The sequence below is a fragment of the Bos taurus genome, chromosome 26, assembly GCF_002263795.3.
Source record: "Bos taurus isolate L1 Dominette 01449 registration number 42190680 breed Hereford chromosome 26, ARS-UCD2.0, whole genome shotgun sequence".
Taxonomy (NCBI): Eukaryota; Metazoa; Chordata; class Mammalia; order Artiodactyla; family Bovidae; genus Bos; species Bos taurus.
The window spans coordinates 48897648-48925299 of NC_037353.1; the positions used below are offsets into that span (position 1 = coordinate 48897648).

The window sequence follows — 27652 nt, forward strand, 5'->3', positions numbered from 1 at the left end:
CATCTCCCAGGCCTGTCCTCCGCAACCACTGACGAGCTTCCTTCAGTCTCTTGTGATCTGTATTAAGGCCTAACTTGTTACACGTTTTGACTCTCCTCTGCTAAACCAGTTATAGGGTACTGTCTGACTCTCCTTTTTCTATTCATTATTGCAGCAGAGTGCCTACTGTGTGCACAGAACTTAGACACATCACATTAAATTATCTGAGATTTTATGTGTCCTGCCAATTTAGTGTTAAAGTTCAATACAAATACATAAATTATTAAGCAGTTACCTGGCGACACAGTCATCAGTCGGCCGTCTTTTACCTTAGCCTGTTGTCAGAGTGTTTCTTTCCACCATAAAGCCCAGTGCCGTCGGCACTAAAGCCTCTTCCCAGACTCCCTTTGTCTGTGTTGCTGCTGTGGAGAGAGTGCCTGAGTATGAGACTAACCCAGAGTACTCGGCAGTATCTCGTCTCAGAAACAGCTATTTTCAGACATTTTAAAAAGCTGATTTCTGTAAAAAGAATTTTTTTTCTTCCTGTTCTGTCTCATCATTGTGTCAGGAGGGAAGTGCTGGGCCCCTACTATAGTCGTGTCCTTGGCGTAGGAGGTGGTCTGTGACCAGGGAGGAGGGCAGAAAAGTGTTCTTGAAGCATCTTTGTCCATGACAGTCAGTGGCTTTGTGCTTTTAGAGATTCCTGGGGTGTCTCTCTGCCATCCTCAAGTGGCGATTCTCATGCATGTTCATTGCTTCTCACTTGCCTTGCTATGTTGCAAGTCTTCCTTTGATGTGGAAGGTGGGGGAGACCAGGCTGTCATGATGGGGGCCGTCCAAGCATGGGACATCTCCACTGACATCGGCTCTCTCAGTGCAGATAGCGCTGGGATCAATGGAGGCAGAAGTGCGTGAGATCCTGAGAAGGCGGGGAGCACCCTCAGCACAGCTGGTGGTTTCAGCGTTGGCTTTGCTGTGCCCAGCAGGGCGCACTGTGTTGCACTAGACCCCAATTCAGGGGCGCAGAAGCTGCTTGCACGTCACCTGTTCTGTGCCAGCCCCAGGACCCCACCCCTCAATGGGTCTCACAGGCTTCTGTGGGTGCAGGAGTGTGAGCTCAAACAACTTAAGCACTTTGCTAAATGTTACACCTTGCCGTTCTCACCATCTGATAAATGTGGGTCTTAAGATAATATCATGGCAGAAGTCCCAATTGCCTGAGAGGACCCGGAATCCACTCGAAGGCATAGAATTGAGCACAGGGAAGCTTTAACTTCAGTTTTATCAAGAAAACATTTATTGTTGTCGTTCAGTTACTAAGTCATGTCCCACTCTTTGCGACCTTGTCGACTACAGCACACAAGGCTTCTGTCCTTCACTGTCTCCCGGAGCTTGCTCAGATTCACGTCCATTGAGTCAGTGATGCCATCCAACCATCTCATCCTGTCACCCCCTTCTTCTCCTGCTCTCAGTCTTTCCTAGCATCACAGTCTTTTCCAGTGAGTCAGTTCTTTGCATCAGGTGGCCAAAGGATTGGAGCTTCAGCATCAGTCCTTCCAATGTATATTCAGGGTTGATTTCCTTTAGGATTGATTGGTTCCATCTTTTTGCTGAGAGTCCAAGGGACTCTAAAGAGTCTTCTCCAGCACCACATTTTGAAAGCATCAGTTCTTTGACACTTAACCTTCTTTTATGGTCCAACTCTTACATTTGTACATGACTACTGGAAAAATCATAACTTTGATTATATAGGCTTTTGTTGGCAAAGTGATGTCTCTGCTTTTTAATACACTGTCTAGGTTTGTCATAGCTTTTCTTCCAAGGAGTAAGCGTCTTTGAATTTCATGGCTGCAGTCCTGGTCCAGTGATTTTGGAGCCCAAGAAAATAAAATATGTCACAATTTCCACTTTTTCCCCATCTATTTACTATCAAGTGATGGGACTGGAATCCATGATCTTAGTTTTTTGGATGTTGAGTTTTAAGCCAGCTTTTTCACCCTTCTCTTTTACCCCATCAAAAGTTCTTTAGTTCCTCTTTACTTTCTGCTGTTAGAGTGGTATCATCTGCTTATCTGAAATTGTTGATATTTCTCTTGACAATCTTGATTCCAGCTTGTGATTCATCCAGCCTGGCATTTCTCATGATGCAGTCTGCATGTAAGTTAACTAAACGGAGTGACAACATGCAGCCTCGATGCGCCCCTTTCCCAGCTCTGAACCGGCCCGTTGCTCCACGTCCACTTCTAGCTGTTGCCACTTGTCCTTCATGCAGGTTTCTCAGGAGACAGGTCGGGTGGTCTAGTATTCTCAGTCTTATCAAGAAGGTATTTATTAGATTCTATAAATAGCATAAACTGCCAAGTCTGCAGTGTTAACTATCCTGTCTCCTTATTGTCATAATTTTTGCTTAATGGCTGTTTGTGCTACATTGACCAGATCCATGGGTTGCTTAACATAAATGATTACATTTGCTTATGATTAAAAACTTCCTCCATTAGAAATGCAGTACCCAGGACTTGTAAATGATTTGTTGTTGAGGCTTTATACTTCATTAGCCACGCCGTCAAAGCCACGCCGTCAACTGAGAGTTGTCTAAGAGTTAGGGACACTTGTAATGAGCTGTGTAATAGGGACCCTGTGACAAAATAAGGAGAGACCAAGTCTTCTCAGAGCAGCTTATCATGCAGATAAAAGGCCAGCAGGCACGCGGTGACTGTGCTGGCCACGGACGGAGGCACGCGCACTCTGACTGGGAATGGCGGGTGAATAAAGTATTTTATTACTGGAGCAAGACTTGTTGTAAAAAATTATATACCATTCATGACCAAAATCCTTCAGAACATTCTGCCACCATTCCCCTCTGAACCCTATAGCTTAAGTTCTAAGCATCTCATGAGTCTCTTGATAGAGCTTTAAAAGAAAAAAAAGTGTTGAGTCTAATGGTGTGTGTTTGGGAATGCTGCTCCAGCTCTCCTCGATGTCACTCACCTTATGGTGTTTGATGAAACCCTGATTTCCTGTGTACAGTAGCATGATTATGTGGTTTATCCAAAGGGCAGGTAGCAAAGAGATGGGAATTGAGAGTAACTGCATTAAATGTGACGGGCGTTTTTGTGACAGACGTAAAATCCCCATCCTGAAGGCAGTTGCTTCGTGGGTCGGGCAGCAGGGTGTTGGGTGTCTGTTCTGACAGCAGTAGTGGGAGCTTGGTTTTCCTGTCATGGGTGGGAATAGGTCTGTTAGGTGGGCCTTTCCTGGTTGCAGAGACTCCGGCTAGGGTCCGGCGAATGTGGAGTCTCAGGAGACAGGCCACGGCAGTTCTGCCTCTGCTGCTCTTCTGCTGTGTGACCCTGAGGGAGCTGTGCAGCCTCTTCTGGGTCATGTGGTGAGACTGCAGTTAATGCCAGTCTTGCGCTATTTGGGGAGGCATGAAAACACAAATACACTCGGTCAAGACTGTGCTTGATAGGTCAGGGTACTGGAGTGTCCACTCTAGTGTGTGGGTCCCGGGCACGGGGATGGATGCCTGGTGTAAGGTGGTTTTTGTCTAGCGTGGTCAGGACGTTGGGCTGGGCTCCCACTGCTCGCCATTGCCTTCCCTGGTCCTGGGGTTGGACGCAGAGCCCCTTGGGGTCCAGAGGCCAGGCTCTGTGGTTCCCTGGAGGTCCTGGCTCTCTCCCCCGGCCAGTGCTGGGCCCTCGGGGTCCATGCACCGCCCCTGCCTCCACAGACATACTCGAGAATTTCATCTCATGTGTTTACAAGAACTCTTCGCTGTTGTAAGAAACTATTTTTTTTAATCATAGCTTTATTGTGGAAATTAAATTCTTAAAAAATGACAAGAACTGGATGCTGTGTGACTGTACGGAACTCATTGTGGTCAGGTCTCTGCCCTCCTGCTCGCTGGCAAGGTCAGACGGTGGGCCGTGCTGCTTGATGAGACTAGTTCTGCCATTCATGGGTTGCTGATTTTTGGAGCGCTGCAATACAATTAAATATACTTGACCTGAAAATTACCCTGAACATGATGGGCTCTCTGATTCACAGGCCCCTTCTGGTTCTCACAGGGCCTCGGTTTGATCGTTATGAGGAGGAATCATCCTTGTGCTTGTGGAAACGGACTGTTTCAGTGGTTTAAATGCCCAGTAGTTGAGAACTTTCCCCTCTGCTCTGTGCACAGTGCGTCCAGCGGAAGGGGAAGGCTTGACCCTTTGTCTGCATTGCGGTGTCTGTCACCATCTGCATTCAGAACGGGCCGGAGGCACGTGGGCTGCCCAGGCCTAGGCCTCGTTGGCGGTGCTGAGCAGGCGCGGGTGGGCTGTCAGCCTGTCCTGCAGTCCAGCCGCCTGGTGCAGCCCTCCTCTCCTCCCTCTGCTCGTTCCTCTCTCCCTTCCCGTTCTCTTTGGCTCCTCCTCGCCTCCCGCCCCTTGTTGCTCCTCTGAACTGTCCCCATTGCTGCCCTGCTTGGTGCCTGCAGCGCCCCCCCATGCCCCGCCCCGAGGGCTTTCTCCCCAGGGCTCAGAGCTGGGGACTGGCCCGTGGTGGGCCTTCCCTCATCCAAAGGCTGCCCCTTCTCTCCCCCAGCCAATGGAAGCTTTCCTTTGCAGGGGGGAAACAAGAAGGCCCCTTTATGAAACAACATGTATTGTTCTTCCATGTTACGAAGACAAAGTGCAGCTCCTTGCAATAAAAATTCATGGGTGGGGCTGGACGGGGCAGATGGAAATCTGGCCCACTGTCCATGAGGTTCCGTTGAGCCCAGTGTGGAAATGGAACCATGCAAAGCAACAGAGAGTCCTTTACATAGTGTGGCTTCGTCTCCTTATGTGTAGAATTTAAAGAATTATAGGTACCTTGAGCTCCTGACAGGTAAAAGACAGTAAAAAAAAAAAAAAAATAGTGAAAGACACCATCTACCCTCTGAACTGATCTACAAGGCCATGAAAGCATCACTTTGAATAATATGTGGGAGATGTGTTAGAAAAATGTAATGTTGGTGCGTGGACCCCGCAGCCCCCTGGATCGCTGTTGCAGTATATCTTGTTGAGTGATGAATATGCTGCTGTATGTTTCAACTGTTCATGTCTTACCGCTGAAAGAAAAATATATTGAAAATAAATGTAAAATATTGGAATTTAGAAGTTGTTACACACAACTATAATTTCTTGTTTCACATGTGGTAGACACATTCCTAATTACCATGTGTAGGGTGCACCTGTGGCAGATGCCACATGCGACGTGTAACATAAATTCCTGCCCGATGAGCCTGGGTACCTCTGCCACAGCCCTGAGAACGTCTGAACGCCACAGAGAGGCGTGGACCCTGTGGGTGCCTGGGTCCTGCTGGACCGGCTTCTGACGTGAGGGCCTGCAGTGCCCTGACCCCCGAGTGGTGACCTGAAGAGGCTCGTCCTGAGGCACAGAGCGTTGCTGTGTCCCCTCCGGAAGGCCCTGAGCCCCTGGACTACCTGGGGCTCTTCAGCCAGTTTTGGGCCCTGGAGCATGGAGGTTAGGGGCCCTGCCGAGGTGGGGCGGGGGGAGGGGCCTGACTGCGCCCAAGGCGGGCTGCACTGAGGTCTGAGCTCTGTTGCAGGCGACACCTCACTGGCCCTCTTGGGGGCCCAGCTTTGCTCCCCGCCAGCGTCTCCTGCTGTCAGGCTGCCATTAGGTCAGCTCTCCGGGGCAGGGGTCAGGGAAGAGCCAGGCCCTGCTTGGCTCTGCTGCCTCCAGAGGTGCAGGGCTGAGTTTGGGAGTCCCTGCCTCCTGCCCGGGTGACTGGGTGCTGGGAGCAGGGGGGAAGGGAAAGAAAGGCCCCTTGGCTGAATGGAACTGCGAGGGGGCAGCTCTGCTTCTTGATCCGCAGATCTGAACGGATAAACAGACCGCGGCTGCTTCTCTTGTTCTTCCATTCCCTGCAGGCTGCCTTTCCGGTGGGCCTCAGTGGTGGGAGCGCCTGGCTCTGGTGCACTGGGACCCTCTCATCCTGGCTTCCCACGTCCCTGCTCTCTGAGGGGCGCCCCCCTCTGCTCGTGGTCTCCCTCCCCCGGACCCTCACCCTTCTTTGGCCCATGAGGCCCCGTCTGGAGTAGGCCGTCAGTGCCCCTTGCTTAGGGACGGAGGCAGCGTCACACGAGGATCCACAGCCATCCTTTCCTCTCCTGTTCTCGTACCACTCGGCAGGGACACAGCACCTCACCGCTGTACTGAGGGCCCTGGGAGGACCACCCCACAGCTGTGATTTACTGCAGGAAGAGGACACACAGCCCCTACAATACAAACAAAGGGGAAAGGAACGGGGACCAGGTCTGGAGGAAGTGGACCCAGGCTTCCAGCTTCCCAGAGCTGCATGGGACAGTGGCTCCTGCAGCTGCAAGTTGTCACCACACGTGTGGACTGTGGTCTGCCAGGGAGGCTCTGTAGAGACTCGGCAGTGGGGGTTTAATGAGGGCTGCTCACATCAGCTTCCTCTGTGTAGTACATCCCCAGGTTCCAGATGCCAAGCCCCACGGAGTTCAGGTGTGTGACTGCTGCGTGAGGAAGCACGTGGCTTTTTCGGAGCGCTCCAGCGCAGTGAGTCACCCTGCTCATGGAGTGGTGGGCACCTGCCCCCAATCCAAGGGCCCAAGGCCAGCTCTGCAAGCAGACCTCTCCAAGGGGAGCATTTTGGGACCTGCTCTCACTGAGGGTGAGTGTGTGAGTCCACCCTGGGCTCTGGGCTGGCCTGTGGAGCGTGGCTGTTTATGGCCGGGCTTGGGGGCTGTGCTGCTTCTGCCCGAACCTTCTGGGAGTCCTGAGGCCTCCAGGGAAGGGGCCGCGCTGCCCCTGAGGCGGACAGGGGCGCAGCAGCCCCTCCAGCCAGATGGGGGGAGGGTCCTCCTGGGTGGGCCCCGGGCCCCAGGGATTTGCCAGCTTCCTGCTGCCACGCACGTCATCCCAGGCAGGACCATCAGAACTGCTCAGCTCAAGTTGCTGGCAGGCGAACCAGGAGCTAAACCTGGTGTGAAGTCACTCCGTTTGAGGCGGTTGCTCCTAAGCAGTCGCTGACTTGTGTGGGGTCCTCGTGGCTCTTACCCCAGCTTTGGCTCCCCCAGGAGCTGCGGTCGTGTCCCTTCTGTGTCCACACCGCTCTGTGCGGTTGTTCCTGTCCTGACTCGCGCCTGTCGTCTTGCCTTGCTCTGGCCCTTCAGTGCTCCTCATGGCCACCAGCCCTGCCGGCGCCCTGCTCCTCTCTGTATCCTCACTCACTCTCACCTCCTCCCTGGGGAAGTGTTTTCCTGTCTTCTCTGCCTCTTGGAATGCCTGACACCTTGAGGGGCCCTGAGAAGCCTCAGTAGTACTTGGCATTCCATGGTGCAGGTGTCCCGCGAGGCCCTCCACGCGCACCCGTGACTGTCCATGCTCAGGTTTCAGAAACGCTGGCAGTGCCGTCTCCTGGCCGGGTGAGTTCTACAAGGGCGAAGGCCATGCCACTTTCTCCACTTGGGGCCCCAGCCGGGTTCCTCGCAGGATGCTGTGCACCAGGGGGTACCTCACCTTACATGTGACGTCCTGACTCTGCACTCAGTCGTCAGGTGAGACGGCGTACAGGGCTGACGCAAAGGGAGCGCTGTGCTGTGGTTTGTACGCACATGCGGATGCGCTTTTGAGACCATCCTAGATTTTAGGATATAAGGCATTAAATATCCTTGAAATTTTTGCCTTTTCTGTATCATCTCTTGCTCTTGTGAAATGGGCTACTTGGCCAGTATTTGGTAATCAGGTGTGCGGATGAGTGGGCTGTCCTTCCAGTCATGGCACAGTTCTGTTCCGTGGGTGACGGGGCTGCCCTGGGGCCTGGGTGCCCGGCACCAGGACCGACACCCGCAAGCGGCTGCGGTGGGGCTGTTGCATTGGGGGCGGTTGGCACAGTGAGACTGAGTGCCAGGTTGAGTCATCCATCATTGTCGGTGATCAGTACCAGGGAAGTGCCATCCCCCTGCGCCTGGCGGGCGAGTGTAACTGTTATAAATGGTGCTGGTCATTTTCGCTTCACCCGAGCTCGTGTCACGAGGCCTTGGCTCAGGGTGGCAGTACATTCCTCCGGGTGTTCTCAGGTTTAGAATCCTGGAAAAGGGAGGAGCAGAGCCACTCTGTTTTCCTTTTCATTAGAAGCAAGTGCCCTTTTTTGAGCTTGGGTCTCCTCTGACCCGTGGCGCCCACTGCCCCGCTCTCGGCCTCCTCCAGCCTGTGTGCGTGTTTGGTGTGCAGGCCTGTCACCTCCACATTTCACAGCCACCTCCCGGAGGAACATTATTGTCCCTGGATCAGTCACTGCTCCTAGCCGTCCCCACCCCATGCCCATCCTACCCCATGTCCCCATCCTGGGCCCCGGGGAGGGCTTTCTAGATGGCTCATGGCTTTGTTCACCCTGCCAGGGAGCAGCGGCAGCTTGGCAAGTGCCACCAAGGGCCGTAAAACTGCAGGAGTCCTCCAGGAAGGCACCATGACCCTAAGAAGCTTCAGGAGCTGGGGAGAGGGTAGGGTTTAGGGTGCCTTGACAGTGGGTTAGAAATCCTACACCCAGTGCAAAGGCAGACAAGTAGAAATCTTATTCAAGGGGAAAAATCTGCTGGAGCCTACATGCAGTGTCTTGGTAGTAATAAAAGGACTAGTGCAGATTTACTGGAGGAGGAGTTTTAACTGTAATACTGTGGAATGGTAGGTTATTTTGTGTTCAAGAGCTACATTTATCACAAAAATGATGATATACAAATCACTTCCATATCACAAAATGTTCTTGGTCAAAATTGGCTTGAGGCAAGTGATATCTTCGAGTAAACAGTATATGAAGACCATATCTTAAAATGATAGATCACCTAATTTTGTTCTGACAGAGGTTTTTGCCGCAACAAACATCTGTCATTGAAATACCAATTCAGAGATATGGAAGCCAAATTGTAGAGGTTTTCTCGGATTTGTCACTCCTAACTTAAGAATGCTACTGTTCCACACAGTAGCTTTTCCAAGATATTAAGCAGTGTGGCACTTTAAGGCATACTGAAGCAAAATAAACAGTTTAGAGACACAGACTCCTGCTTTAAATGCAAACCAACTATATTTAAAAGTATAGAAGTCCGGAATGGGCTGAGAAGCCCTGGCTGTTGTTAAACATAGACATCACCTTAAGCGTGCTTTAGTTTTAGATTTTGAGCCCAAGAGGTGAGACTGGGCACTGTGTGTCCTCTGGGTTTCTTGCTTTCAGTTCGTGTGTCTTTTTTGAACTATGATTATAATGTTATTTCTACTATTTGAAGTACTATTTTGGTGCTGTCCTGGCATGAAGTAGGGTTTACAAATCAGGACAATAGCGATGTCCTGGGGCTTTGGGGCTCCTTTCTCTTGGTATTCTTGTTAGGAGGTCTCACTCCGGGACCTCTGCACAGGACACACATCCTGGGATTTGAGAGGCAGGGAAGAAGCAGACATTTCCGAGGAGTACACCAAAGAACATCTACTGTGCTCCTCTAAGTTAAAAAAAAAATGGTCTTGGTCCAAAACTTGATTATATAATAGTTTTTTAAAAAGCTATAAAACTTGAGATGCTTGGGAGAAATTCGAGAAATTTGCCATTGGTGACAATTCTTACAGGCTGTCAAAAAAAAAAGCCAAGTCTTTTTTTAAAAGTCCTCTGTAACCGTAGCTTCCTGGGAGGTGGTTCCATTGGTTGCTTTCGGCAGGTCTGGAGGAGACGAGGGGCTGGCTGGCTCTCCCGCCGCTTCTGCCAGCTCTTCCGCCCACCTCCTACCTGAAGCCACCAGCTGTGCCTTGCTGTGCCCTCTTTCAAAGGACTGCCTTCTCCCTTCCAGAGCTGCAGCAGCCCCACCCAGCACTCTTCATATTCTGTTGGTCAGACTAGATTCCTGGAATCTAGGTTTTCAGCGTGTTCCACCGTTACTTGCATAGAAACTATGCTCCGTGTTTCACAGGTCGTCTCACTGGGAGCTCTGTATTGTACTGTTACGCGTGAGACGGGCCTGGGTGTGTCCGCTAGCTCATCCACCCAGAGTGAGATCGGAGCATCAGAGTCAGGCTGCTGGGCTCGACTCCAGCTCTTGCCACTCACCAACTCTGGCAGGTGGCACTGTGCTTGCCCTGCAGGGTTCAGATGTGGTGGGGTCACAAACGCGGGCTCAGTAGTGGTAATGCTGGTGGTCGTGGTGGGGTGAGAGAGCGGTGCTGATGGTTTTAGTCCGCAGCCTGGCTGGTGTTAGACAGTGGATGGCTCGAGGAGACCCAGCCCAGATTCGCCCTGAGGCAGCAGCCTGACTCAGGTTTATGTAATAACTAGCTAACTGGTCCAGGTCAAAAGCTGCCTTCCAGTCTGGCTGAGTCCCTGCACCGCTCCCGTCAGGCGTGATGACAAGCCTCACCCTCCTGTACGCTTTCCTGAGTAAGTTCTGTGCCACCGTCCTGTCCCCTGTGGGCTCGGCCACAGAAGAAGCGTTATTTTAGCCTGAGAGCTAACATCCTTGGGTCACGGACACGTTGAGGAGACACCCGTGTGCTTGCTGGCCTCACCTACACTGGGGGAAGGGATGGGAGGGACTGCAGGGCGTTTTTAGAGAAGTGTTTCTGGTTCAGCCTGAAGGAGCGCTCTGTCCTGGGCAGCACGGCTGTGCACACGCCAGGCGCCCCGGGAGGACCTGTTCTTGACAGAGCGCGGTTGTCCTCCGGAGTCCCGACTGAGGTGTGTTCACAGGTTGTAAGTTGCTTTTTGCTTTAAAAGACAAAAAGAACACTTGTGGGTTTTTCACACAAACACTTGTGGGTTTTTTGCCCTTCAGTCGTATCATGAGAATGTCACTTCATTCCTTGCCTGCTTAAGCAGGGCTCGCTGTCGGTGGTGAGTGTAGACTGAGCACGGAGCTAGAGCTGACATGCTTCTCCCTTCGAGGGGTGTTTTCCTTTCTCTTCACCAAGTGGTGTTTGCCCCCCGGCCGCACCTCCCTGCACACGCCCACACGCTGGTGCTGTTGGCTGGCCTGTCCTGTGTTCCTTCTGGTGTGTTGACCTGGGTCTTGTTGTCATTAACTCATAATCAGACCTGAGTCCAAATAGAATAGAAATTAAAGGCTTTGAGTAGGGACAAAGGGCTGCCGTGTTCCTTCATATTCTGAGCGAAGATTTTTGTTTGGGAAGCACCCACCAAACACCACTGTGGCCCTGACTTTGTTGGCGCAGTGCTCTGGAAGTCTGGGCGCCTGTGGTCTCAGGCCGGTGGTCAGGGGTGGGGCGCTCGAGGTCGGCAGCTCCACCCCCCCGCCTCCTTCCGGGGTTACCGCATGTTCCGGGGCATCGGGACAGGGAGCTGCGAAGTCTGTTTTCAAACCAGGTTATTTTGTGAAAGATCGTAGTGAACTTACCAAAAGTGGTGAGGCTGACGAAGTGAAATAAAAACACTGCAGTGAAACTTACTTTAGTGCAACATAATGAGCTCTGTTTTTCATATCTGGCAGATATTGCCCACTAAATCTAATCTGCAATGCTGAAAATTATGCCATTTTTTATGATTTGTTTAATTTTGACTGAAAAAAATTGACTATTCATCGATTCTTGACCTGCGAGTATTGAGGGAAAAATTTAGTTAATAAGAATTTTCATGAGGTGTAAATTTAAATGTATGAGGACTCTGCGTCTCCTGTAATGCTATAGACATTAATTTAAAATTCTGTAAGAGCCTGAGGGCCTGGAGGTGTCTGAAGAACAGAAAGTGGAGGTGAATACGGTTACTTGGGGGCCGAGGTGTCTGCTCCTGTCACACAGGAAGGTGCTCCTGTTTACCGCCCGTCCTTGGGTATGTGTGGCTCGTGTAATTAGGATGTTGCTTTTGTTATAATTTCTTTGCCTGTGAAGTGATTTCTGCACACTCAAGGGTAACAAGTCACCTGGAAATCAGGTCATGCTGTTAGTGCGTGCAGTACACTCTATGGAAAGTTTTCTCCTGGTTCCCCTGTCTGCAGTTCAAAGGGGCTTTACAGAAGTCATAAAAAATGAAGGATCCTAATATTGAAGTTGGAAAATGTGCGTGAATGACATTCTTTACACACCTCAACTGTCAACATTTCTAATCAAATCACCCAGCCTTCTTCCTTCTTAAATGGTACAGGCAATCTTTCCTGTAATAAACGCCCCTACGTCTAATGAGAGGCCCTAAGGCAGCTTCAAATGTATGAATTCATTATAATTGAACAACATAATCTCAGGGCAAAGATGCCTGCTACCCAGTCTCTTAAACTTCACACAGCTTGGGTGTTTTATGAAAAATGTTACACATTCTGTTTACAACGTATTGCTGCTGTTTGAAGTATTGTATGTTCCTGTAGTACATAAGATGGGGCCGCATAATGGAGGAAAAATCAAGGAGGCAATCTTTCATTTTGTTCTTGTATGAAAAATTCAAAAGACTGAAAACTCACCCAGAGAAATTTTGCAAGCATATTATTTTCCAATGTTTCGATCAATTTGTCTGTCAACCATGCTGAGAGGTGGAAGGGGCCAGCAAAAGCAATTTAGCCTGTGAGGTCCAAAACAGAAATGTTTTAGGGGCCTTGTCACATGTTGTTTCTGGATATTAGAACTGCGGTGTGGTTTATTTGCTGGTCATATTATGAAGAGAAATTGATATCAGTCATCTAAGTAAGCTATGAATATCTGATATAAATATTACTGTTACACGCATGCACCAGAACAAAATATAAATTAACCTCTTAATGCATGCAAAAACCTTGTGTGACAACAGACTCTTGTTTTGGAGTTTTCCATTTCACAATTCATGGTGCATTTTAATTGATTGTACCCAAGTGACACTCGGTGGAGACATCTTGCATATGAACATTACTGACCCTGCCAGGGCTTTAATTAAGCTATAATCTTCCTACAGTAAGTACATCTGGGGTTGATAAATGTATCCAAACCATGCTTCCAGTCTGAGTGTGTTTTTGCTTTTTTTTTTAATTTGTGCAGATATCAGAGTTTGAAAGAACATTCATTTAACTTCCAGTTAAATTTTTAGTTGGGATTTGTTTACATCAAGTTATGTTAGGAGTGGTGTTAATACTAAGGTGAACATACAGTTTCACTAAAACTTTGTCGTGGGGAACCTGTAATTTCATAATATATGTACTCACATTTCTCCTTCAAATCTTAGAGGAACACAGTAAGGTTATTTTTCAGAAAATGTATAATTCAAGTAAATTAAGTCAGTTGGCTTAAAAAGACCCCAGTTTAATTGGTCAGGTCAGTCAACATCATCTTCCTGTAATAACCTTACTTGGAAGTCCTGGATGTGTCTTCTGGGAAGTTGACTACTGTTCACACATGTCATTATTCTCTGAAAGCTTGTTATTTCTTCCCAGTTTCTCAGAAATTAAAACTAAGTAAAATAGTTTAGTATACTGGATTCTGTGGACACTGATTAATAGAAATAAACTGTGACAAGTAAATCTTTCCGCTTGGCATCAGTATTAATATTCTGTGAAACACAATATATTTTATGTGAAAAAGCATTTTGAAATACAATTCTCAATTAATTATGATTTGGAATACAGACTGTGCCCGCGGATAGTGCTCTCACATAGTGTGATGGACATGGCTGCTTTTTTCAGTGACTGGTACTTTCTGTGTATTCATCTAAATGACGCACCAACATTTCTCTCATCTTAATGCCCCATTCATGTGTGTGGACTCTCCTTGGCGTTTTGGTCTTTGTTTGCTTTGGAGCTATTTAAAGCGACATTTATTGTGAGTATCTTTATACAGACATCTCTGTGTGCTTTGTATAAGTCTGTGTAGAATAAATTCTGAGCAGTAGCATTAAAACCTTAGATCTCTTCAAATTGCTTCATGACTTTAATTTTTACCTTGTACTTGAGGAAGGTCGCGCGTCTTCCCTTCTGTCCATCGGTCACTTGTGTTTCCTTAGTGAGACGTTTGCTTGTTTGCCCAGCGGGCTGTTTGTTGTCTTTATCTTTCTGAGTTTGCATATTAAAGACTGTCATTTCTATTTGGATACTTTCCATGGATTTTTTTAAGAGAGATTTAATTTTTTTATATAGTCAGACTTTAACTTATTTTGGAAAAATTTTCAATTTACAGAAAAGCTGCAAAGATAGCACATAGAGTTCTAACACAGCGCTCACGCAGTTTCTTCTGATAACAGTGTACGGAACCATGGCACATGTGTCAAAACTATTGCCTAGAAATTAACGCTGGGTTTACATTGATATAATTGTAGTCACATTTTCAAATCTTGGTTTCTGAGTATCATGGAATTCTTAATAAAAGATTTGTTTACATTTATTATATATATGTATACACATACATGTATATGTTGGTAGCCATCCATGCTTATTTTCTGTTGCTTTCTTGGTTTCATTTTCACAAAATTTTTTAAAGGTTTAGTTGGAACCCATCTTTATTTTCATCCAAATTGTTAAACAAATTTTTTGAATTGCTCTACTTTTGGCTATACACATTTTACAAAGATAGAAGAAAAAACTGCATGCTGTTTTGTAGTTTATTATCTAATCCTTGACCATATTTTTTTTTACAGTACCTGATAAATGCATATTTTAAGAGTATAAAATCTACATATGTTATAATAAGAATTCTTGTAAGACCATTAGATTGAGACTGTTTTCTTTGGATCCATAATAGGTGGTTTTATAATTTTGATAGTTAAATTTTCTTATCTTTAAGCAATCCTAAGTCATTTTGAAGGAGGCAAAAAATTCTAGCCCATTCCTGTATTTAGTTTTGCAGTGGCATACCAAGAGCAAAATGTCATGTGACCTCAACAAGTAAGTAAAGCAAGCATTCCCTGAAATCTTGGGATTGATTGAATTTCTAAGTGTTAATCTGTCCCCTGTGATAGTTATTTATTTGTGACTATTATCTTCATTTACAGAATTCACTTGCTAAAGTTTCAGCAAATAGTTTGAAATTGCTTCTTGACCTTTGCGGGGGACAATATCCCTTTAAAAGACTTTTTAGAGTAAATAAACACAAACTTTTGTGGGTTATTAAGCATGTAAAAATCATGTAGTTTTCAGTGAGAACCATTACTGAGATTTGGCCTGTCCTGGGCAGCCTTTCCTACTTTAAGGAGGTCGTTTATTCATAACTTTCTTTTTTCCATGCTTATTGAAGTATAATTGACATATTGTAAGGTATTGTACTCATCTCACACGCTAATAAAGTAATGCTCAAAATTCTCCAAGCCAGGCTTCAGCAATAGTTGAACCATGAACTTCAGATGTTCAGGCTGGTTTTAGAAAAGGCAGAGGAACCAGAGATCGAATTGCCAACATCCGCTGGATCATCGAAAAAGCAAGAGAGTTCCAGAAAAACATCTATTTCTGCTTTATTGACCATGCCAAAGCCTTTGACTGTGTGGATCACAATAAACTGTGGAAAATTCTGAAAGAGATGGGAATACCAGACCACCTGATCTGCCTGTTGAGAAACCTGTACGCAGGTCAGGAAGCAACAGTTAGAACTGGATATGGAACAACAGACTGGTTCCAAATAGGAAAGGAGTACGTCAAGGCTGTCTATTGTCACGCTGCTTATTTAACTTCTATGCAGAGTACTTCATGAGAAATGCTGGGCTGGATGAAGCACAAGCTGGAATCAAGATTGCCAGGAGAAATATCAATAACCTCAGATATGCAGATGACACCACCCTTACGGCAGAAAGTGAAGACTAACTAAAGAGCCTCTTGATGAAAGTGAAAGAGGAGAATGAAAGAGTTGGCTTAAAGCTTAACATTCAGAAAACTAAGATCATGGCATCCGATCCCATCACTTTATGGGAAATAGATGGGGAAACAGTGGAAACAGTGTCAGTCTTTATTTTCCTGGGCTCCAGAATCACTGCAGATGGTGATTGTAGCCATGAAATTAAAAGACGCTTGCTCCTTGGAAGGAAAGTTATGACCAACCTAGACAACATATTCAAAAGCAGAGACATTGCTTTGTCAACAAAGGTCCGTCTAGTCAAGGCTATGGTTTTTCCAGTGGTCATGTATGGATGTGAGAGTTGGAGTATCAAGAAAACTGAGCGCCAGTGAATTAATGCTTTTGAACTGTGGTGTTGGAGAACACTCTTGAGTGGACTGCAAGGCGATCCAACCAGTCCATCCTAAAGGAGATCAGTCCTGGGTGTTCATTGGAAGGACTGATGTTGAAGCTTAAACTCCAAATCTTTGGCCACCTGATGCAAGGATGTGACTGATTTGAAAAGACTGATGCTGGGAAGGATTGAGGGCAGGAGGAGATGACAGAGGATGAGATGGTTGGATGGCATCACCGACTCAATGGACATGGGTTTGGGTGGGCTCTGGGAGTTGGTGATGGACAGGGAGGCCTGGCGTGCTGCAGTTCATGGGGTTGCAAAGAGTCGGACATGACTAACTGAACTGAAAGTATTTAAAATATACAGTGTGATGACTTGATATATGAATAGATATGCATTATGAGAGTATTCCACTCTCTATTAGCACATCCTTCAGCTCATGTATTTAGCTTTGTGTGTGTGTGAGAGAGAACCTTTAACTTCTACTCTTCAGCAAATCTCAGATATATAACAGTGTTATCAACTGTAGTCACCAGGAGCTCCTCAGACCTTATTCATAAAATAACTTCAAGTGTAAGCAGGCAGGCTTTGTCTTTGTCTTGTTCATTTCACTTAGTGTCAGGCCCTCCAGGTTCAACCATGTCGTGGCAAATGTCAGGATTTCCTCCTTTTTTCTTGCTATTGTATATAAACATAATATCCCACTGCATTTATATATATATGTACATAGACATTCTGCCTGCTTGTCCCTTACTGGACATTTAGGTTGTCTCCACGGCTTGGCTGTTGTGAGTAATGGAGCAACAAACAGGGAGAACAAATGTGAGTTTGATGATTTCATTTCCTCTGGTTATATGCTCAGAAGTGGAATTGCTGGGTCATATATATGGTAGTTCTGTTTTTCTTGAGGAACTTCCATACTGTTTTCCATACTGGCTGTAACAGTTTACAGCCTCAACAGCTGTGCACAAGGGTTCCCTTTTCTCCATATCTGTGCCAGCATTTGTTACCTCTTGTCTTTTTGACATCCTGGACATCCTAACAGGTATCAGGTGATAACTCATAGTAGTTTTGATTTGCCTTTCTCTGATGATTAGTGATGTTGACCATCTTCTCACAGATTTGTTGGCCATTTGTATGTCGTCATTGGAAACATCTATTTAGGTCCTTCGCCTCTTGTTACACTGGTTATTTGGGTATTTTTTGTTTTGTTTTGCTGTTTATGAGTGCCTTGGGTATTTTGGGTAGTAACCCTGTATTGGATGTGTGGTTTGCAAATATTGTCTTCCACTCGGTAGGCTGCCTTTCCATTTCATTGTTCCCTTTGCTGTGCAGCTTTGTAGTTTGACGTAGTCCCAGTTGTTGATTGTTTGCATTTGGTGTCAAAAAGTCATTGCCTAGGCTGACATCAAGAAGCTTACCACCTGTATTTTCTTCTTAGAATTTTATGGTTTCAGGTGTGATGTTAAAGTGTTTCATCCACTTTGAGTTGATTGCTGTATATGATGTAAGGTAGGGGTCCAGTTTTCTTCTGTTGCATAGAGCTGTCCAGTTCCCGCAGTCTCCTCTCCTGGAGGGCTGTCTTTTCTCCACTGTAAATCATCGGCTCCATCGTTGAAGATCAGCTGACCACTGTGTTTAGGTTTATTTCTGGTTCTCTATTCCGTTTTTATACAGAGACCATACTGTTTGGATCACTCGTGCTTTGGAATATAGTTTGAAATCCAGGCATGTGATGCCTCTAGCTTTGTTCTTAAGACTGTGTTGGCTTTTTGGAATCTTTTGTGATTCTATGCAAATTTTAGAATGTTTTCTGTTTCTGTGAAAAATATCATTAGCTTTTTGATAGGGATTGCATTGTATCAGTAGGTTGCTTTGGGTAGTATGGATGTTGTAACAGTACTGAATTTTCTGATTGATGAATCCTGATACCTTTTCATCTGTGTCTTTTATTTCATGTTTCAGTGCCTTATAGTTTTCAATGTGTATAGATCTTTGAGCCCCTTGGTTAAGTGTATTCCTTTTTTGATGATATTATAAATGGGATTTTAAAAAATTTCTCTTTCTCATAGTTCATTGTTGATGTTTATAAATGCAACTTATTTTTTAAATTGATTTTGTATCCTGAAACTTTACTGAAATCATTTATTCTCAGTTATTTGGTGGAACCTTTATGATGTCCTTTTCATACAGAAAATTTTACATCTTCCTAATTTGGATATCCTTTATTTCTAGCTAATTACTCTTTCTAGAAGTTCCAGTAGTATGTTGAATAAAAGGGATGAGAATGGGCATTCTTTTCTTGTTTCTGATCTTCAAAGAAAAGCTTTCAGCTCTTCTCATCCAGTCTGGTGTTAGCTATAGGCTTGTCATGTATGGACTTCATTATATTAAGATATGTTGCTCCTGTAACTAGTTTGTTAAGGGTTTTATCATATCATAAAAGGAAGTTGAATTTTGTCAAATGCTTTTCCTTCATCTTGGACTTCATCTTGTGTGTGGTCCACGTGGGTTTGTGTATATTGAAGCATGCTTGCAGCCCTGGAATAACCTCCCCCTGGTCGTGGTGAATGATTCTTTCAGTGTGTTTTTGGGTTCAGTTTGATAATCCTTTGTTTAGGATTTTTGCATCAGTGTTCATCAGGAGTATTGGTTGGTAATTTCCTTTACTTGCAGAGTCCTTGTCTGGCTTTGGTCTCAGGGTAATGCTTGCCTCATAAAATGAGGAGATGTTTCCTCTTCTTCAGTTTTTTGGAAGAATTTGAAAAGGACTGTTATTGGTTCTGTAAAATTCACTAGTGAGGCCATCTTGTCCTGGACATTTCTCTAATGATAAGTTTTTGGTTACTGATGTAATCTCTCCCCCCAGTAATTGGTTTCTTCAGGCTTTCTATTGCTTCATGATGCTATCCTGATAGGTTGTATGTTTCCAGGAATCGGAATCAGTCGTTCAGTTTTTGTTTCATTGTTCATAGTAGTCTCTCACCCTTCTTATTTCTGTGGTATCAGTCATAATGTCTCCTCGTTAAACTTTCGGGTCTATTTCTTTTCGGTAAGTCTAGCTAAAGTTTCGTTTATATTTTTTATCTCTTAAAAAAAAACCAGGTCTTACTCTCCACTGTTTATTAGCCTTTTTAGTCCCTAGTTGTTACTTCTGCTCTGATTCCTATGTTTTCTTCCTTCTAACTTTGGACTTAGTTTGTTCTTTTTCTGCTTCCTTGAAATGAAAAAGTAGGTTGTTATTTGAGATCTTTTTTCCTTAAGTGTTGAGAGCTATAAATTTCCCTCTTAGAATTGCTTTTGTTGCACACCATAAATTCTGCTAAGTTGTGTTTCCATTTTCGTTTATCTCAAGAAACTTTATTTCTTCTGATTTCTTCTTTGACTCATTTGTTGAAGTATGTTGTTTAATTTCCACGTATTTGTGAACTTTGCATTTTCTTCTTGTAATTGATTCCTAGCTTCACAGTATTGTGGTTAGAAAAGATGCTTGGTGTGATTTCAGTGTTCAGTTAAATTTATTAAGACTCTTTTTTTGCCCTAACATATGATCCGTTCTGGAAAATGTTTCATGTGTACTTATGAAGAATGTATATCTTGCTTTTGTTGAGTGGAATGTTTTGTAAATGTCTATTAGGGCCATCTGGTCTAATGTGTAGTTTAAGTTCAATATTTCTTTACTGATTTTCTATCTAGGTGATCTAGACAGAAATGTTGTTGAAAATGGGGTATTGAAGTCCCTATTGTTATTGTCTGAGTTAAGCTGAAGAATTGATGCTTTCGAATTGTGCTGGAGAAGACTCATGAGAATCCCTTGGATAGTGAGGAGAAGAACCAGTCAATCCTATAGGAAATAAACCCTGAATATTCTTTAGAAAGGCTGATGCTGATGCTCCAATACTTTGGCCACCTGATGCAAAGAGCCAACCCATTGGAAAAGACCCTGATGCTGGGGAACACTGAGGGCAGGAGAAGGGGCTGACAGATTATGAGATGGTTGAATGGCATCACTGACTCAATGGACATGAGTGTGAGCAAACTCCCAAGATACAGTCAAGGGCAGAGAAGCCTGGAATGCTACAGTCCATGGGGTCACAGAGAGCTGGACACAGCTTAGTGACTGAACAACAGCAACATCATTGTCATTGCATTGTTGTCTGCTTCTTCCTTTGGATTTGTTAATATTTGCTTTCTACATTTAGGTGCTCCTATGCTGGATGCATAATATTTACAAATATCCTATCCTTTTGATGAACTGACCCCTTTATTATATAATGACCTTTGTCTCTTGCTACAGTCTTTGGATTAAAATCTACTTTGTGTAACCTAAGTACTGCTAATCCTGCTTCATTGGCTTAGAATATATTTTCCATCCTTTTACATTCAGTCTGTATGTCCTTACTGATGAAGTGAATCATTTAAAGACTGCTTATCATTTGGTCTTTTAAAAAAAGTCTGTCTAGGTTTTCTGTGTGTTTTGATTGGAGAATTTAGTCCATTCATATTGTAAGTAGTTATTGATAGCTATGGGCTTACTGTTGTCATTTTATTGATTGTTTTCTAGTTGTTTTTTAATTACTTTTTTCCTTTCTTACTCTCTTGATCTCTTGTGGTTACCATGAGGCTCACGTAAAGCATCTTATCACTATCACAGTCTCTTTTAACCTTATAGCAAATTAGCTTCCTTTTTAAAGGTGCTTTCTGTGCATATGTGCCTGTGTGTTCAGTTACTCAGTTGTGTCCAACTGTTTGCAACCCTATGGACTGTAGCCTGCCAGGCTCCTCTGTCCATGGCGTTTCCCAGGCAGGAATACTGGAGTGGGTTGCCGTTTCCTCCTCCAGAGGATCTTCCTGACCCAGGGATCGAACCCACTTATGCATTGGCTGGCAGATTCTTTACTTTGAGCCACCAGGGAAGCCCATAAGTAAGTTAGGATGATTTAAGTCATCCTAATCTGTTAGAATGATTAGGATTACCTAAGTACCTTTCAAGTTCAAGACAGTCGCTCAGTCATGTCTGACTCTTTGTGACCACATGGACTGTAGCCTACCAGTCTCTCTGTCCATGGGATTTTCCAGGCAAGAGTACTGGAGTGGGTTGCCATTTCCTTCTCTAGGAGATCTTCCCAACCCAGGGATCAAACCCAGGTCTCCCGCATTGTAGGCAGATGCTTTACCATCTGAGCCACCAGGAAAGCCTTTAGTGTTAAGTAATTGTGATTTTAGACCATGAATTTTAAATCATTATAACTATACTGAAACACATCTTAATTAATTAATTAATTATAGGCAGGGGTTGCAGGTACGGCATCATCACCTGTGGGGCTCCGTTTTCTAGGGGGCAGGACCTTGTCCCCAGTTCCTGATGACCCAGATCTTGGTGGTGTCTTCCACCAAAGAGATTGTGTTTCACGTCAGTCACCTTCGTGTTACTCCCATCTCTGGCTGGTTTGAGTGAATCGGATTTCTGATGAAATGACGGACAAAGATGCAGGCAGTCAGGTCCAGATGTCAGCATGAGAATGTTGGCTACGTGCCAGTATGCAGACTCTTCTCAGAATGAGAATCTCTGAGGCTGTTAAGAAAAGTATTTCCTTTCAGGACTTCCTTGGTGACCCGGTGGTTAGGACTCCGTGCTTCCAATGCAGCAAGCATGGGTTCGATCCCTGGTCAGGGAACTAGGATCCTACATGCTGTGCAGCACAGCACTGAGGACAGTCTCTAAGTGTCATAAAACCTTTGTGATAATGCTCACAGTACTTCGTGGTGATGTGGATACACACAAAAATTGTTTCAGTAGATTCTTTGGCAAAATATTTTAAAGCACCAGTTTATCTTCCAACAGCCTCAATCCTTAAAATTAAAACAAACATGAAAAGTGTAGCCAGGCGGCTTTCTCTTTAATTTATACTGCATACCGGCATTTTGTGGGAGGCACTGTGCCGGCCTGCAAAGAACGGGAGCAGAGACGGCTCAGCACGTCATCTCAGCTGCTGAGGTGACGTGCTGGTCCGCCCAGGACAGGGGAGGCTTCTTTTTAACATTCGTTTTAAATGGTTCCTTTTCTGTCACGAGTTTTGGAAGACTGTTTACAAAGGACACAAAGGGTCCCTATGATGGTGACCAGCAGTGGGCTGCGTTTCCAGTGACGACCCTCCCCTCCTGCAGGCCTCTTCTGACTGTGTGCTCAGGGCTGCCCCCTACTGGTGGTCTTGCAGCAGCCCTGTGCATCGGTTTTGTGACTGAGCTGATGAGAAGGGGGTGTGTTACTGGTGGATTTGTTTAAACAAGACCTTTCCAGGGTTGTGATTCCTGTTAACTCAGTACAGAGTATTGATCACAGCTTTCCTCTTCCAATAGGTAGCTGGCAGGCGTTTAAAAGATTACATTGTAAGTAATGTAATACTGGATGTATTTTGCTAGCATTAACTTCTTAAAACATTTGTGTGCTTTTTAAAAGTTCCTTTTCCTTACAACCTCTGCAACCTTTTTAGATTTTAATTTGTAAAAGGTTGTTACACATTTATTTGAAAATGATAAAAATCAATCTTTTATTTTTTGGTGAAGTTGAGAGGAAAAAAGTAAGATGTGAGATAATTGTTAATGCAAATGATGTTAATGCTTCAGAATAAAAAACTTCTCCCCATCGTTGCTGTTTGGTATATTTATATTCTCTTTGCAGTTTTTCTTCTCTGAGTGAAGCACTTAGGTTTCAGTGCACCATCCTGCCTTGGCCCTCGGGTGAAAACACGGTTCCTCTGTGCACCCGGGCCTGCCGTGCTGGTATGGCTGCTGCTGACTTCATATCGACTGCAGGGACTGTTGACCGAAAGGAGAGTTATTTCTTTCTTAGAGGAAAGATATTTATGACTGAAAAGAGTCCTAAAAACATGAGAATATTGATCATGGTTTTGAGAGATGCTTGCACTGAATCACTTGATATACCTAAATATCGGCTTTATTCTATCTTTCCTCAAAGACAGATTGCTAACACAAAAGATGAACAATCTTGAGGGGAAAAAAATATCTTTCTGCAAGGTTGTCTTCCCTCCGTAACAATGGGGAGAAAAGAGGCCTGCGTGGATCCCTCAAACAAGGCAGCCAGAGTAAACAGTGTGTTGGAAGCTCTTGTGAAACTGCCTTGGGTGTGCTTGATTTAACGTGTAGTAATAAGTTAAATTAACATCAGATGGAAATTCAAATAGCTAAACATTTAGCCAATCTAACAACAAACAATTATTGTAAAATCAACATAAATATAAAGACAGCAAAAGATCCCTTATCATCTGAGGACCTAATTCATCGTTTTTAGAGGTAATCTTTTGGGGTTCCTTGGAAATTTATAAAGGAAACTTAGAAATGAAGCGAGTCATTCACCAGTCGGGTGTTTTTGTAAGGCAGGTACTTTGTGGTTGCTGCTTCTCCCTTGAGCTGTGGACGTACTTCGGATGACCCTTTGCTGCTCGTGTAGTTCCAAGCTGAAGGGGCAGCAGACTCTCCCTGCTGTGGTACCGAGTGTGACTCCCTCCTGACAGGTGGCGACCCAGGGGCGTGGTTTTGGTCCATCCCGAACTGCGTCTCAGCATTTCCTGCCTGTGTCTAGCCGCATCCCTCTCTCTCTGGGGAAGGGCCCTGCGTCTCTGTGCAGGGAGCAAGGCTGCTTGTGTGGCCTTGGAGTGAGCGTGTGACGGTCTGTGCTGCCGACCCGTCTGCACTGCCAGCACTGCCCTCCCCACTCCAGTGCTGTCTCCTCTCCAGGCGAGGGAAGCGCATTCTGTCACCGTTCATGGGCCTGCCGTGTGTGTGAGACCCCACAGACTAACCCTGGACTTTGCTCTGGAGAGCTGGAAGGAGAAAGGGGGAATACGTGATGTGCTCGTGTGTCGGTGTGGCACAGAGGACAAGTACAACACCCTGAGGTGGAAGCTGGCCAGCCGAGCCTGAGACTTGGCCTCGGATGGAGCCAGGGAGCCTGCTGCAGAGCAGGAGGTAGCGTGTGCGTGGAGCGGTGGCCCGGTGTTGGCCGTGGTGGAGCGCACAGGGCAGGGAGTGGGCTGCGGGCAGGCGTGCACAGCCGCTATGAGATGGGCAGGGAAGGCCCCTTGGTAGGACTGGAGAGCGTGGCTGCTAGGGGGCTCCTGCCGAAAAGCAGCCCGAGAGCTGTGCCCTTTGGTTCACGGCCCCGAGCAGTGGCGAGCTCCTGCTCCACTGGTGGGATGGCGCGGGCAGGTCCTATCTGGCCTGCCTATCGGGGCCTGGTAGGCATCTGAAATTTTAATTGCCAACACATAGAAATCAGGAGATTTCACATTTAATTAAGCATGTATGGCTGTTTCTTCATCTTTACCTTCTTTTGTGAGTGTGTGTGTGAGAGATTTAATTTTACTGATTTTATACTATATGGAGATATTTTACATAGCCTAAAATGTACTCATTTAAAGTATACAGTTTAGTGGACTTTAATAGAGTTGTATACATCATAAGCATGGTCTAATTTTAGCACATCCTGCCCCAAAATAGGATCCTCTCACCTATTAGCAGCCACTCCCTTTCCTCTCTCCTTGGCCTCAGGCAACCGCTAGTCTGTTTCTGTCTCTATGAATTTGGATGTTGTGCACATTTCAGGTAAATGAAATCATTTAGTATTTGGCCTTTTATATCTGGCTTTTTTCACTTAAATGTTTTCAAAGTTCGTACGTGTGAAGCGTATTTCAATACTTCGTTCCTTGTTACGAGCAGTATCCCATGGCATGGATATGCCACGCTTCATCTATTTGCCAGTTGTGGGTGTTTTCGCTCTTGTGAATCATGCTGCTGGGAACATTCACGGGCCGTCATTTGTGTGCCTATATGTTTTCATTTCCTTTGAGTAGATTCTGAGGAGTAGAATTGCTGGGTCCTGTTTTTTGGGTGGACTCCGGGAGTTGGTGATGGACAGGGAAGCCTGGCGTGCTGTGGTTCATGGGGTCGCAGAGTCGGACACGACTGAGCGACTGAACTGAACTGATGGCAAGTCTATATTTAGCATTCTGAGGAACTTCCAAACAGCTGTACCATTTAACATTCCTATCTACAGCATACTGTTCATGGGGTTCTCCAGGAAAGATAATTATGCTCAAAATCCTTCAAGCTAGATGTTAGCAGTACATGAACCAAGAACTTCAAGATGTACGAGCTAGATTTAGAGAAGTCAGAGAAACCAGAGAGCAAATTGCCAGCATCCCTTGGAACACAGAAAAAGCAAGGGAGTTCCAGAAGAACATTTTACTTCTGTTTCAGTGACTATGCTAAAAGCCTTTGTGTGGATCACAACAAACTGGAAAATTCTGAAAGAGATGGGAATACCAGACCACCTGACCTGCCTCCTGAGAAACCTGTATGCAGATCAAGAAGCAACAGTTAGAACCAGACATGGAACAATGGACTGGTTCCAAATTGGGAAAGGAGTACATCGAGGCTGTATATTGTCACCCTGCTTATTTAACTGGGCTTTCCTGATAGCTCAGTTGGTAAAAAATCCACCTGCAATGCAGGAGACCCATTTAATTCCTGGGACAGGAAGATCTGCTGGAGAAAGGGATAGGCTACCCACTCCAGTATTCTTGGGCTTCCCTTGTAGCTCAGCTGGTAAAGAATTTGTCTGCAATGTGAGGGACCTGGCTTTGATCCCTGGGTTGGGAAGATGCCCTGGAGAAGGGAAAGGCTACTCACTCCAGTCTTCTAGCCTGGAGAATTCCATGAACTGTACAGTCCATGGGGTCGCTTATTTAACTTCTGTGTGGAGTACATTATGCAAAATGCTGGGCTGGATGAATCACAAGCTGGAATCAAGATTGCTGGGAGAAATATCAATATACTCAGATATGCAGATGACACCACCCTTATGGCAGAAAGTGAAGAGGAACTAAAGAGCCTCTTGATGAAAGTGAAAAAGGAGAGTGAAAAACCTGACCTAAAACTCAGCATTCAGAAATCTAAGAGCATGGCATCCAGTCCTATCACTTCATGGCAAATAGATGGAGAAACAGTGGAAACAGTGGCAGAGTTTACTGGGCTCCAAAATCACTGCGTACAGTGACTGCAGCTCTGAAATTAAAAGATGCTTGCTCTTTGAAAGAAAAGCTATGACAGCCCTAGACACGGGATTAGAAAGCAGAGGCATCACTTTGCTGACAGAGGTCCGTGTGGTCAAAGCTGTGGTTTTTCCAGTCGTCATGTACAGTTGTGAGAATCGGACCATAAAGAAGGCTGATGGTTTGGCTTGATCCTGAAAAATTGATGGTTTCTAATTGTGGTGCAGAAGACTCTTTTTTTCTTTTTCTTTTTCAGAAGATTCTTAAGAGTCCCTTGAACAACAAGAAGATTAAACCAGTAAATATGAAAGGAAATCAATCCTGAATGTTCACTGGAAGGACTGATGCTGAAGCTCCAATATTTTGGCCACCTGATGCAAAGAGCTGATTCATTGTAAAAGTCCCTGATGCTGGGAAGGATTGAGGGCGGATGGAGAAAGGGGTGACAGAGGATGAGATGGCGGGATGGTATCACCGACTGAATGGACATGGAGTTTGAACAGACTCTGGGCAATAATGAAGGACGAGATCCTGGCATACTGCAGTCCACGGGGTCACAACGAGTTGCATACAACTTAGCAGCCGAACAGCAATCAGCAGCGTATGAGGGCTGCAGGTTTTTACATACTTAGCAGCACTTGTTCTTGTCTTTTGGGTTTTAACCATCAGAGTGGGTATGAAATTGTGCTCGTTGTATAACATAGAGGCAAATAATGGAGCTGGGAATGATGAGCTGGGTTTTTCTTTAAAATAGAACTGCTTATTGGGTGTTAAAATTATAGTTGGCCACAGGGGGCATAGTCTATAAGCTATTTAGATTCTCAAAAACAGTATTTTAGAGATCTGGATGACATTAGAAAGTAAGTACCTGTGTTTAAAGTATATGGTTTGACATACTTGGACATGCATTACAGAATCAAAATGTCTCCGTCACCCCTCTTACACCTTTGTGATGCCCCTCTTTTCCCTTCCCTGCTCCTGCATCCCCATATCTCTGTCTTCACTACACATCAGTTTGCATTTTCTGAAAGTTAATAATGGACTATGTATATTGTCATGTATGTTTAATACATGTAGAATCTTGGAGCTTTAAAAGTGGAACCATGCCATCTGTCCTCTTTCCAGCATGCTTATTTTTGGACTTATCTATGTTGTGTGCACCAGTAAGCCATTCATTCCTTTGTTTCTGGATAGTGTTCCATTTCAGGGTATAAGAGGTGTTTATCCCGAATCTGTTGTATAGTGGGGGTTCCGCCCAGTTTTGACTGTTACAGATAAAGCTGCTATGGACATTTGTGTAAGTCTTTGTACAGACATGCTTTTATTTCGCTTCTAAGTGGAGCATATGATCAGTGGATGTTTAACAAACATCACAAATAACCGAACGATTTTCTACAGTAGTTGTGTCATCTTGCTGTCCTACCCGTGTATATGTGAGTCCCAGATTCTCCACATCCTTTCTTTACATTTTAGAGTCTGTTTCCTT

General features: G+C 45.2%; 1 protein-coding gene across 4 annotated transcripts in view; it reads left to right on the plus strand.

Moving 5' to 3' along the window:
• Positions 1–27652, plus strand: part of MGMT (O-6-methylguanine-DNA methyltransferase) — a 276471-nt gene that overhangs the window by 78947 nt on the left and 169872 nt on the right. The window contains exon 1 of one of the 4 annotated variants that reach the window (XM_015460790.3): positions 13577–13758. The exons of the other annotated variants lie outside the window; for them this stretch is intronic. Within the exon in view, the coding sequence (XP_015316276.1) occupies positions 13652–13758 (107 nt within the window). The 5' untranslated portion in view covers positions 13577–13651. Of the gene's footprint in view, positions 1–13576; positions 13759–27652 lie in introns of those variants that run through there. 4 annotated transcript variants of the gene reach the window in all.